This window comes from Melospiza georgiana, chromosome 19 (assembly GCF_028018845.1).
Source record: "Melospiza georgiana isolate bMelGeo1 chromosome 19, bMelGeo1.pri, whole genome shotgun sequence".
Lineage (NCBI taxonomy): Eukaryota > Metazoa > Chordata > Aves > Passeriformes > Passerellidae > Melospiza > Melospiza georgiana.
Window position 1 is genome coordinate 11,634,791 of NC_080448.1, and position 13,598 is coordinate 11,648,388.

Consider the following 13,598-nt stretch of genomic DNA (forward strand, 5'->3'; position numbering starts at 1 on the left):
TATTAAGCTACACATCCAACCACAAAAACAAAAACAGAAAGACAAACACTCCTCATGTGCACAGCAGCTGCATTAGCATTTCTGAGGAACTTCAGAATTCCTGACACTGCTTTTAATTGGACATTCTGCATTTCATTTCTATCTATAATCAACAAAACAGAGCAGAGCTTCTGCTTCACATTTGTGCTGTCTCAGTGAGGTTCTAAGGCTCCCACACCACTTAGGCATGGAAGATGCAATTTCCACACCAAATCTTCTTGAAAATAAAGATTTTCTTTTCCCTAAAAGCAACACAAAACCCTTCAAAGAGTCAGTGATCCTCAGCAATATTTCTGCCCTTTGTGCCCTCCCTCCTGACCAAAACCAGTCAGAGAATTTTTTCCATGCTGTCACATTCTCTGGGCAGGCAGTGACACCCTCACAGCTGAGGTGCACCAGTCTGGGCAGGACACAGGCTGCCCCAACAATGCAAAAAGGAATTCAAGACCTTTCCCTCAGCTTCCTTCTCAAGGATTTCTATTTTTTAATTGATACTGGCACTGTCCTTTAATAATTTGTTCAAAGGCACAGCCAAGGAAGGCAGTGGTGGCCAGTTGGCTGCCTCCCAGAAGTGCCTGCAGCTAACAAGGGAGCTCATTTCCATCCCCCTGCAAACACAGCAGAGCAGTTTAAGCCTTTAAAGATGCACTCTCAGGTCCAGGAGACTTCAGCACATGAAATGGGGAAGCTCAGACAAAAGCTCTGCCGTGCCCCGACGTGCCAGGGCACAGCACCTGCCTGGCAGCAGGACCCAGGGAATGGCTGAGCTTGGCATCCTCAGCACAGGCCCCAGAACCCCTAAATCCAGGGGAAAACCACAGCTCTGCCCACTCACAGCATGGCACTGCCAGAGGGAAGGGCTGGGCTGGCTCCAGCGCTGGCAGCATCCAAAATGCCCCAAAAATGAGCTTGTCCTTAATTAAACCAGAGGAAAGTTTCAGAAAATCTTGAATTTTTCATATTAAAAAGCAGCACAGCTGGAGAAATACACTGGCATTAGTGACATTTTAGGAAGTTTTGGACTTTCTAAAAAAATAGTTTCTTCATTCCTCCAGAAGTATTAATTTATCCTCTTTATATTCCACAGCTGCTCCACAAAAGGCAAATCAAAGTTATGTTTAAAAAGCAGAGTATCCCTGCTTCTCAAAATTAACTTCAGGACTTACATTTTTAAAAATAAATTGCAGTATCTTAAACCCAATAAAATAAGTCCAGAAATTCTCAGAATACACATTTAACTGAGGTTTTTTTTTTCACTTTTGGTCTAAAATAAAGCAAGGCTTGTACTCTAATTCTTTTTGATGAAATAAAAGGGAGTGATGAATAGGACAGAAATAAGTCCTTCCCCATTTGGATCTTGTCACTGAATCCCAGCAGATTCCCAGTGTCTCACATCCATGGATAGGAAGAAACTGACACCTATTGGCAACTTTAATATTACTGCATGTGGCTGCTTTCCCTCAAACTATGACAAAAACAGCTTCTCCTAAGGAGATTTTTCTATAAATACAGAGAAAATATTAAAAAAATAATTTCAACTTTTTGAATTGTGATTGAAAATACATTCACAAAAACGCAGACTCTTCTTAAATAATAAAATTCTGACTTTTCCAAAGTAAATTATGAACTGTAAAGTCACATAAAAAAAGCCAATGTGCCTAAGGAACAAACAAACATGAACAGTGGGTAGATCATTGTTGATGTGGGTTTAACTGCTACTGATGTGATAACCTGGAACTGTGTAATATGTGAGGCTGTATGTAAACATGTAAATATGTAAAAGCTGAGGCTTTTACACATATTTGTGCAAAATGAACAAAAGAATTGCTCAGCTACTGATGGATTGCAGTGTGGGTGCCCATTACATTTAGTTACAGCAATAATAAACACAGAAAAGAGCTAAATATTCACAGAAAAGCATTTGGGTTTGGGGTTTTTTTTCTAAGCAAGTTTTCCTGAAGCTCCAAATTATTAATTGAGACCTGCTCTGAGGATTTAGAAATAAAAAAAAAAACAAACAAAAAGATCTGTTCTGTCCACCTCTGAGCCCAAAACTGTACGTACTGGTGACGAAGAATTTTTTGGTGAAAGTGCAGCTGTCAAAGGCGGCGATTTTCTCCTGCAGGACCACAACGAGGATCCTGAAAACACAGAAATGGAAGGGCCACTTCAGACATTAAATGCATTGGTTTAAAGATTCAATATCTAAATGTAATTATTCCAAAAGCATCAATAGAAACTGTGCAGTGATGAAGTGCCAGGTTACCAGTCCCTGGCAGTTATTGAGGGCTCTCTCTGCTCCCAACCACACCAACTCCAGCGCAGGAAGTGCAGGGGGCTGAGCCACAGCAGCACAGCACTTTTGTGCTAAAGCTCTTGCACTCAAAGCTCCATTAAAAAGCAAGAATGGAGCTGCAAAGACCCTGAATTACTGTCACTGACTCAAACAATCGGCAGAACGTGAGCTAAATGTCAAATAATCCCACTGCCCACCTCAGTGCAAATCTATTAAAACATTTTATTTGCTAAAAGCAGGGGGGAGTGTAATACCAAGAACATCAGCACACAAACAGAGCTGAGAGAGGCAGAATTTGGGTCAATTAGCATATTGAAGATGTATGTTTATACATTTATTTGTTTGTTTGTACATTACACTTTTATTGTAAAGGCCAAAAACCACAAGGTAACAGGAAACATGGTGCTGCCTCAAAACACTGAGCCCAGAGATGCAAATGTGGAAGCAGAGCAGCACCTTGGAAATTTCAGAACCAGGGAATGCTTTCTCCCACACTGATGACTCCCAAAATCAAGTTTTTAAAAGCCTGGCATGAAAGAAGCACCTGGGAAACCAACACATAAAACCTACATTTAGCAATATGACATAATTAATAATCTGTTATTCTCTCATTAGGCAGACTGTGAGAAAGCATTTTTTAATTAGCTGTCAATATAGAGCATTATTAAATATTGTTTTAATGGTTTTAATTGTAAAGATACAACATGGAAAAAAATTAATCACATCTCTCAGTGACTGAAACACACCTAATGCCTCATGTGAACATTATGACTGTGTGTTACAGCCTGGAACAGTCACCTTTAAAAAGGGGATGAATCACCTCAGCCTCAACTCATATCCTTGGGGAAAGGGTGATGATTATTTCCCACAAGTGTGAAATCAGCCTTAACCCCTTTTTCCCTGTTTTTATCTGTTTTAGTTAAACAACATCTTCCAATTGCTGAAACTGCAGGAGAGAAAACCAAAGAAAATGTATCAATTCTAACTTTTCCTACATTGCCTAAAACAAAGGAAACCAATGAATAATGGGAAGGCTTTGACTGCAGGTGGAAGTGTAATGTGTATATATTGCAAACCTATGGATATTTAATGGGAATATTTCCCAGCCCTGGAAATTTTTGTTTTCTCCTCCTTGAAGCCACTCTGTCTTTCTGCAGAAATGAACTCCCCAGATGGATGATTCCAGAGCAATTATTGATCTATTTATTTTTAGTAGCAGGTTACACTTAGTCGCACAAGTTTGATGCATAGTCACCATCTGCATCAAAACCAGGCACAAAAACCAAATCATTTGCAATTTTCCAAAGATTTGTGTTACTATTTACTGAAGGACCATCCATTCTGGCATGGCAATATGGATTCCCAAAGAACTGCAGGAATTTCTCCATCCAGGGCTCTCCCTTTACCCCAGGAACTGGATTGCACCACTCCTCAGGGCACCTGAGGCCACAGTGACTCACGGCAGTCATGGGAGGGTGAAGGGAGCAGAGCTCAGCAGGGCTTGGACCAAAGTCACCACTCCAAACTCTCCCATCAGCAGTGCCAAGCGCAGGATCCTCACACAGGGATCCTGGCATTTCTCTTCTGCCTTAAAAAGATGCGGCAAACTACAAAGCAAACCACAAAATTCCAGTTTGGTGTGTCTGGGAGAGATGGGGATTTCACATTAACTCAGCAAAACTGGATTCCATGGACACAACAGATGCTGTTCTCTTGGAGCTCTGTGATCCTCAGCCTCCAGAGCCATTTTCTGTCTATCCCAACCCAGAGATGCTGCTTTGTTATCTGACTCACTGGAACATTATTCCCTGCAAACCACAGACTGCACACCAGGAATGTTTTGGATGTGCAGGGAGGCAAAATCTGACAGACCAACACATAGAAGAGACATAAACTCCTTAGTGCTCCGTGCTGTTTAAACTCTCTGTGATCCCATTTCCCCAGCTGTAGGTGGATCATCGAGGATTTCAGCAATTCCTGCTCACCCTTTAGCACAACTGAAAGAAGCTTAAATGATTTTTTTGGTTTGAGCTTCTTAAACCAAAGCCATGGGGGAAGCACACTGATGTATTCCAACTGAAATACTCCTTGAGAAACAGAGAACCAGGAGGGTGAAAAAAAGAAAATCAGGGAGGTAATACACCAGAAATTGTATTTATCACCAAACTCTGGCATGCCCTAACACATAAAGAATGCAGACAGAGCACCCTTACCTTTTATTGCAATGCAGGTCATAAATAGGAGTTTTGAACTGGATGGACTTGACCATCTCTCCTGTTCTCAGGGAATACAGATCCACACAGCAGTAGGGTGGGCTGGTGCTGAAAGGAATTTAAAGAAGATTTTAGTGGAAATCAGGGCATTTTAAAAACTGGGGTTTAATTCTTTCTGCCTCCTTATGCTACTTAGCACGCTGAATGAAAAGTCAGAGAACCACAGAATTACTGAGATTGGAAAAGACCTCCAAGAACATCAAGTCCTGGACCAGAATTCCAACAATCCCAGCAGAACCCTGGAGAACAAAGGGTCAATATAAACCTCCTACATTAAGAAGGAAAACTGAATAATGATCTCCACGATGGCCATCAACCTGTATTGCGCAATTGATTATCAAACACTTGGTTTCTTTTACCCCCAGGAAGACTTGGGAAGTTTTAAACCACATCCTAGCACAAAACTACTCCTCAGAGTAACTCTCTCCTACAGGGAGGACTCTCCCAGAGCAGCAGCTGAGCTGCCTGGGGCTGATGGAGACACCTCACCCAGAATTTACATTACATCCCTGATGGACTTTTGTTTGAACCATACAGATCTTTTCAACTCTTTGTGTCACTTTTATCATTTTTATATAAATAAAAGCTTTAAGGCCATTTCTTAATAAAAAAGGCTGAGTGGGAAAAGTGCTGAGTGTTGGATAGGGCCGAGGAAGGCAGTGGTGGAAACCCTTTTAGGGGCTGAGGAGAGGCTTTGATGTGGCAGCTCTGCTCCACAACACCTTTCTCCCCCTCCAGGAACGCATTAAAACCTTGGCTATTTCTAGGTCAAGGAATATGAAGGAGCACAAATTGCCAGCTGTACAAACACATCCTGAGCATTGGTAAAAGAGGGTGCTCCCCCCTGCCCAGATCTGTTTTATTTTACAGAGTTTCACACAATTCCTGCCCCAGCACTCACTTGTCTCTTGGATCTGCTCAAGCTGCTCGAGAATTTTCTGGAAAGCTGGAGGACAAATGCCAACTGTTTACCCCCAATGCTTCAAGATCATAAAATGGTTTATACAGTAATGCATAATATACAGTAATGTATGATACACAGTAAATGCATAGCAAGACAACTGTCAGAAAAATAAATGAAAAAAATACCTTCTGACATTTTGCCCACTGAAATTTTTCCCAAAATATACATTTTTCTAGGCTAATAACTAGAGGGTGCAATTCATTACTTCAAGCACTTCAAAGGCCCTTCAAAAACACCTTTAAACCAGTGAAACTCGAGTCAGTTCCCTCACATTAAATTCACTCTGCTCAAAAACACAGAAAGCCACTGCAAGATCTATGTACAAACTTTTTAAAATTAAGTGATTTATTACCTCTAGCAAATTGTAATATTGATAGAAGGGGAATTTCAAAACAGGAATCTCCAAAGTAGATATAGCTAAAATTATATCAACACACTTAGTACTGATTACTATTTCCACATCAGCCTGTTTTGAACAGTTTTTCCAATTTACAGGTAATAATTCTGCCACTCAAATGCACCATTATTATTATTATTATCATCTCTTGGCTGATCATGTAAGGCCATTTTACCAATGCGTTCGTCAACCATAGTGAGTAAAACCTTGAGTTCAAGTGCCAATAACCAAAGAATATCATGGAATTCCAGACTGGGTTGGGTGGGAAAGGACTTTCAAAGAAAGCTCATCCACTTCATGGGGACACCTTCCACTATTCCCAGGCTGCTCCCTGTTCCCTAGCCTGGAATAGTTTATATGGATAGGCCAGAAAGACTCTGAAATTCTCTCTGAAATAAAATTCTTCTGAATTACTCCCACAGATTATCAACAAATATTTATTATGTATCTTGATTGTTCAAACAGCTGCAGAGATCAACAACTTCTTTAAAGGCAATGGACACAAATCCACCAACAACTCTAAGATGTGACAATAATAAATGTATAAATACTCTCAGGCCTTTTTATCTTCCTCTATGTGAGTGCTGCAGTGCAGGGATGGAAGGACAGAGCAGATGCCTCATCCAGCTGGCACTTGGTGACATCTGTGCTCGTGCCCCACGCCAGCATCAGCTCCTCCCAGATCTGCTGGGTGCCACCACGGCAGAAAAGCTCTGTGCAGAATGTTTGCACAGAGACACACACACCACCCACAACACTCGTGCTTTTTAAACAGAAAAAAAAAAAAAAAATTAAAAGGAGAAGAGTGATGGAATCAACACAAGGCTGATTTTTCTGTGCCTTGGAGGCTTTGATTTATCAAGGGTGGATTTTCCTCCTCTCTGCCACATGATGAACATCCCACTCAAAGAGAGATGGACCCAGTGACAGGCTGGTCTCATGAGTCTAGAAAGGAAAAAAAAGGGCTTGGAGGTGTAAAACTGAAATAAAACTTTTGCTGGGAAAGCTGCCCTGTACGAAATATTCTTTATGTGAGGATTTTCCAGTCAATTGAGGCCTTTAATAAAATCTCTGGCCAATATCACTGCACTTTATACCACCTTCACAAAGTTTCTTTAAAGCCCAGCCTAAAGCACAGACTTGTTTTTATTAATTAGTTTTGGTGCCTTTAAGAGGAGACAAAAATATTAAAATTTACACTGAAATCCTATTTAAAGTAACTAATAGTTCAAGATAATCTCTTACTAGGCCCAGCTTTAACAACCTGCAGAAGTAAAAAAAAAAAAATAGAATTTGCTGTAAATATTAGGTTGCTAAGAGCCTGAACTGGAATATAATTTCCAAACTTGTAGAGACAACAGGTGAGAGAGAAGTGACAGCAATTGCAAGGAACTGGCTGCTCAAGGTATATCCAAAGGATTTGCACAGAAAATTACTCCACAAAGTTTGGTTTGCTTTTTTAAATTATACTCTATAAAGCATCAAATCTACCAATAAATTGCTGCTTTAAAAAGGCTATTTCCATGTGGGCATGAGGAGGATGCTGACAGTGACCCAAGTCTTTAATCAGCAGGAGTGCTTACAATTCTCCTGTTCCACCTCTCTGGTGCTTCACAGAAGGGGAAGAGAAGCAAAACAAACCAGAGCACAGAGTTAATTAATTGAATATTGGAAAAATTCCTGCCTGAACCTTTACACTGGAAAGTTGAAGCATGAGATTTGATTATGATCTTTGTAGCAATATTAGGAACGCGGTGAGACCACAAAGACAATTCTGTTCTCCTCAAGGGCCCTGAAGAAAGTTTGCTCAGATTAACAGATTTCAATTCTGGAAGGATCATCTTCTCTTTCCAGGCCATGCACAAAATGTCCCAGAAGCTCAAAGAAATTATTTTTTACCAAGCAACCTAATCTTGTCTTAAAAGACTCTGACCAACAATGAGCCCTCTATTTTTATGGTGAGTTGTTCCAACATTTTGATCCTTTTATTTTTATGAAATGACTTCTTAGTGCCTGACAGAATTGGTGCATATTCTGCTTTTTGGCTTCTGTGTCTCTGTCAAGGACACAAAAAGGTTTAGTGCCCTCAGTTACCTTTTGTCAGTGATCATCCAGAGCAGTCCAGGCACCAAGAAAGTGAAAAAAACTTTTGAGCCTTAAGTTGTAAGGTTTGTTTTCCAGGCCTAGCACCAAACTCCTGTAAACCCTCCTCAGCAGAGCAATTCTCTCCCTCCTTCTGAGGGATGCACACCAGAATGAAAACTTTAAAAAAAATAATAAATTCAGTTATTTCTTTCTAAACACCACTGCAGAAAGAGCTTCCATTAGGACTTTCATCATCTACAGGCTCTCCGCATCCCATCTTTTCACAATAAAAAACTCCACTCTGTAAGTAATTTTCTAATTTATGGTACTTAATAGATTCATTCAAAATCAGTAAAAGCAGCACAAAATTTCTCAGAAAGTGACACTTCCCCCAAAATGTGTGTGCAGCACTGAATCACAAAGCAGCAGAGACATTTTAAGTGCACCACAAATTGCAAAAAGCATGGAAACACTTATTTCTAAATAAGAAAAACCTGTACCAACCTTAGACACATGTTACTAAATCTAATCCTGGAAATACAAGGGAGTTATTTGATACAGCACTAAAATAGATGTGTTGAACACCAGGAGATACAAACTTCACCTTTGCATCTTCCTCAAATGGTTTGATCAAGTCTATCAGCCCAGGAAAAAAACTCACCTTATCTGTGTACTTCACCAAAAATATTTTCATTGCTTGCCCATGACACAAAAAAATCACCAAGTCTGCAGAAATAATTTTGTAACAGGTAAAATGAGTCAGGGTTCAGGCTTAGGAATCTCCTGTTTTCTCACCATAAGGAATAATTTTATTTCTGTTAGCTCATCACTGAGGCATTCCTTCACAGGGCAGGGTCTAAGTGCACCTGGAATGACCCAGGAAGGTCTGGCTGAAGGATTGATTGAGGGATTGGTTGAAGGACTGGTTTCTGTCTCCTGAATAACTCTGGCCATGGTCTGTGAGAGAACCTGAGACTCCTCAGTGACTTTTCCATTTCTGAGTACTTTCAACAACCATTACCCCGCTGCTGTTCCATGAAACCAACAGCTCCTTCACTTCCCATCTGTAGCTGAGGTGACAGACATCAATTAGGGGGGAAATTTTAAAACTGGGTTTTTGCAAATATTGATTATTGCAACAGATTCTATGAGAGAAAATAAAAGAGGAACCCTTAAAAATATCAAATAGCAACCACCAAATTCCTTATTTTGGCAGCTCCTCCCACATCCAGCAGCACATAACATGCTTTGAGTGTTGTGCTCTCTCTGCTATCCCTCACCTTCATCATCAGAAGATTCTTTCTGGGTTTGAGGGGGTTTTATGGGGTTTGTTTTTACATTTCAGAGCTGACGAGAGCCCAGAGCCACCTCGGTGTCCCCAGCATGTGGCACTCCCGCCATGGAGTGTAAAACCCAGCACAAGCTGCCTCCTCAGCTGTGCCTGTGCAGGGAGAGCCGGGTGTGACACACTTTCCACTGCGGTGACATGTGCCACATGTTCCAGAGCAGAGCTGTCCCATCACGTTGCCACTGGGTAATGCAGGCAGATTAGCGGCAGCTCCCGAGACCTGGCTGTCTGCTTGGCCGTGGCTATCACTGAGGGGAAAGTACAGCTGGAGCTCCACTTGAGAATCAGGATTATTTTTTCTGGTATATTCTAGACTAGATTTTGCTTGTTTGTAGCCAAACAAGCTTTTTATACACAATTTATGAACCTGCACTGGCTGGTTGATCATCCTATGAACACGCACAAAAGCGAACACATTTCTGTAAATCTTTGCTTATGTTCATGAAGATTAAGTTGTGACAGAATACAACTGCATTTATCATACCTCTATGAACCCCTAATATTTCTGTGATCAGCTGATTAAGCCACAATCTGATGTGTTTCCCCCCAAAAATACAAAATTTAAGAGTTGTCTTGCCCTTCCTACTGTCAAATGAAGCAGAACTCACCACTAAAATAAATGCACATAATTTGTATTGCAGTAAGAGCCCCACAGATCTCCAAGATCATGCAAGATGGACCAAAATCAAAAATGTAGCAATTTTTGCATACTAAGAGACAGCCACACATCACAGCTTAAGAGGAAAAGATCAAATTTCTGGAAGCACAGCTCTGAGAACAAATTGATGCTGAAATACCTCAGCTCCAGCCAAATTCCACCAAGCACATGTAGAACCCAAACTGAGCGTTTTGTGGAGCCACTTACAGCCTCAGCTAGACACAGATTTTTTGAAGTGCCAGAATTTCTAACACTCCAAAGCAGTATCAGCTTTTTTCTTTGTTCTGAGGCATTTGCAGCTGATTATTTAAGTATATATACAATTATTGTATATATCTGAGGCATGTTCCTCCTCAACCTGTGATCATCAGAATCCCCACCTCGTGTGGGACTGCACATTCAACAACCAGCACTGAAAAATTTTCCTGCTACCACCAAAACTTCATGAAGGACCAAATATTTCATCCTGTTGGTTCTTGTAACCCATTTCCAGCTCATTTTTTCCCCCCTTTCTGCGCTCTCCCCTCATGATTCACGCGCCTCACAGGCCCCTCGGCCTCTCCCCTCAGCACCAACAAAGGCCGCGCTAAGCCGGCGGCTCCAGGCCGCCCTCAGAACCACTCTGGGGCTTCACCACTAAGCACAAAACCTTGCCCTGACCTGTCTAAACTAAAATTCTTTTGCCCTCGGTGTCATTAACGGCGTAAGAAACCCGTGGGGTTGTGCAACACTTCATCACCTCGGCATTAGGCAGCCGCTGCCGGCAGTTGCGTGACGGAGATCATTAGAAGATGTCTGTCAGCTGCACAGGACTCTGCTAAATCTTCATTGTTTATATGCCAGTTTATGGCTCAAATGACAATTTCTGAGGAGCTTGAAAACAATACTGATTCCAAGAAATAATTAGAGGGTTTTAGAGTGCGTATGACTGAAGCTGAGCAGGAATGAGCTCAGATGTTCTGGTTAAAGCACTTGAAAAGTGCTCTGAACAGCAAAGCTGCTCCGAGGTTCTGGTCACATCAGGTAGGCCAGAATTTCCCCAAGTGCCCATTAATTATATGTTCTTTGGCATTTCTAACTCTTTTATGACTCGGATCACAGACCACGTTCTACAGATGTGCAGAGTTCTCACCGTAGCTGAACTCACCAAAAGCTGGGTTGAAATGATGAAATAATACCTGAAAATAATTACTTGTAGAGCCCCATGAGCAGCAAAAGGAATATTCTGCTTTTCCTTAAATTGGTCTTAAAGCTGAAATCCTCCATTGAATTGCTTAACATCAAAAACAAACTTCAGTTTATTTTATATCCTTTCTCTCAATGAAGACAACGATGCAGCCACCTCCTCTACTGGAGCACTTTTCATTACATTTGGAGGAATTTCCTAGTTAAAGGTGGTTGATATTCCCAGGAGGAATTACAATTGCTAAGGAAAGGCACACAGCAACACAGCATTCTCCCCAGAGTCACCTGATGCTGAAATGGGAGATGCAGCTCTTCCAGTTGTGCAGGCAAAATTGATTAAAACATTGTGTTATTTCATTATTGCCTCACTGTAAAATATTATCATTTAAATGCTCTATTAATAATTTTAATCGCCATTAATTTTCAAAATAAGTCTCTGAGCAGCCATCCAAAAATGCGTGAGGGGTCTCCTCAGGTGATATTCTAATACATTACCTAGTCAGAATTAAAAGAAAGAAGGCATTAAGGAAGATCTCTTTTTAAGCACATTACTTACTGCTTTTTCACAAAGCAGGAGCCTTCTAAATCTCTAGTTTGAATTACTGAAGAAATATTCACTGCGTTATAAACTGAAATTTGCAAAATTGAAATTTAAAGCTAAGATACATTCATTCTGTTTAAAAAAGCAAACTAAAGAAAAATAATAATTATATCAGATTTTTTTATTTGTATTTTATTTTTTCCTCTAATGTAAATATTTAAAAGGAGCTCATCCATACATGAATGGTTGAGCTCAGCTAACTCCCATGATATTTTGTCTGTATATTAAACATTTTTGAAGAAAGGAAAGGAAAAGCACAGGAAGGACTGGAGAGAGCCCGTGCTAAGGGAGAAAAGGGCACTCAGTAACAGATGCAGAGTTCAAATACTGCCAAGTTGTAGGGAATGGCTTGAGTGGCAGCAGTTGTGTAACAACACAGAAACAGGGGCTGGAAGTTGAAGCTGTTTGCAAACAGCTGCTCCAACTACGAGCAAGAAGTGACTGCACTTGTTTAGGAAAAAACATATTAAAGAGCATCCTCTGTGAACCCACTGGGATCTGATGGCTTTAAGAGTCCTCAAGAAAAGAGAGCAACTTCAATCACCCTGAAATTTCTGCTTTCCAATGTCCTTTAAATCCTTCCTACACTACAGAACACAGGAATAACCCTAAAACATACAAAAAAGAAAATATAATCCTCAACTGCTCTCCGGCTCTGTCACATTGATTTATAACAGTTATTTCTAAGACAGACAAAAACACACAGATGCAAACAATTACTCTATTTTTGTAGGCAACAAGTGAGGTGGGTGGTAACTGAGAAATTTTGAAAAATCCTGTCACAATATTCCGTTTTTTCTGAAGTAACCCTCAGCACACAACAAACGCTCGCCACATCAGAGACTTTCCAGGGCCTGAAGGGCCACTTTGATTCCAGCCCGCTGCAGGCATTAGTGGGGACGTAATTAGGGTAAAAAGTTCAACCACAGTTCCATGTCTAGAGTGCTGCCAGAAATAAATTTCCTCTCATTCACTGGTTTCTACTGTACCCTCCCTGAGAAACATATTGAAAACACATTTATCTTTGTAGAGTTTGTTCCTCTTCTAATTAACTTTATAGCGTTTACAGTATTTAATAATTTAAAGTGGAATTTAAAGTGGCCCTGGAAGTGGCAGCCCTGCCTGTAATGGTGCTGTGCATTATCTTTTCCCTGTGGTGCTTCTTTTGACAAGTTACTGGGGGCAGCTTTGTGCTCCAGCTGGTTTTATCTGGACTTCCTTCCCTCCGTCCTTCCCATCCCTTCATCACAACACACAAAGGGGTTGGAGCAGCAGTAAAACAAAACTTTGCCTCAGCTCAGAAATCTGCTGTTCCAAACCTCCACTGCATCCCAAGGATGCCTTGGAAAAGGTTCATCTTTTTACAGCTTCATAAATCAAAGCTTTAGAAGGTCAAAACTACCCATGGTTCTCACCAGCTGGTCAAGGTTTGACCCCAAATACTCATTTTCTCCCAGTTTTGATCCAAGATTAACAGTTTATTATAGTTCAAAGGTTATTTCTTACTCTAGGTTCACTGAGACAAACATTTGGAGTACCAGAGGAACTCCAGAGCTTTCCTGCCCTTGGTATTTACACATGGAAACGCCACCTTATTCCATTAAAGCTCCATCTCCTGGCATTGGAATCCATGAGAAAATTCACAGAATTACCAGCAAACATCACTTCAACATTACAAAAAAGCACCTTTTTATAATCACAGAATAAACTTACAAGAAAATATGAAGAGCTCTTTTTAAGATGGAGATTCTA

At 40.7% G+C, this 13,598-nt stretch overlaps 1 protein-coding gene across 9 annotated transcripts in view; it reads right to left on the reverse strand.

Moving 5' to 3' along the window:
* Positions 1-13,598, reverse strand: part of BCAS3 (BCAS3 microtubule associated cell migration factor) — a 293,863-nt gene that overhangs the window by 255,613 nt on the left and 24,652 nt on the right. For all 9 annotated transcript variants that reach the window (XM_058037737.1, XM_058037735.1, XM_058037743.1 and 6 more), the window contains exons 8-9: positions 4,549-4,656; positions 2,104-2,180 (exon numbers count right to left, since the gene is read on the reverse strand). In XM_058037737.1, coding sequence (XP_057893720.1) covers positions 2,104-2,180; positions 4,549-4,656 — 185 coding nt within the window. The remainder of the gene's footprint in view (positions 1-2,103; positions 2,181-4,548; positions 4,657-13,598) is intronic.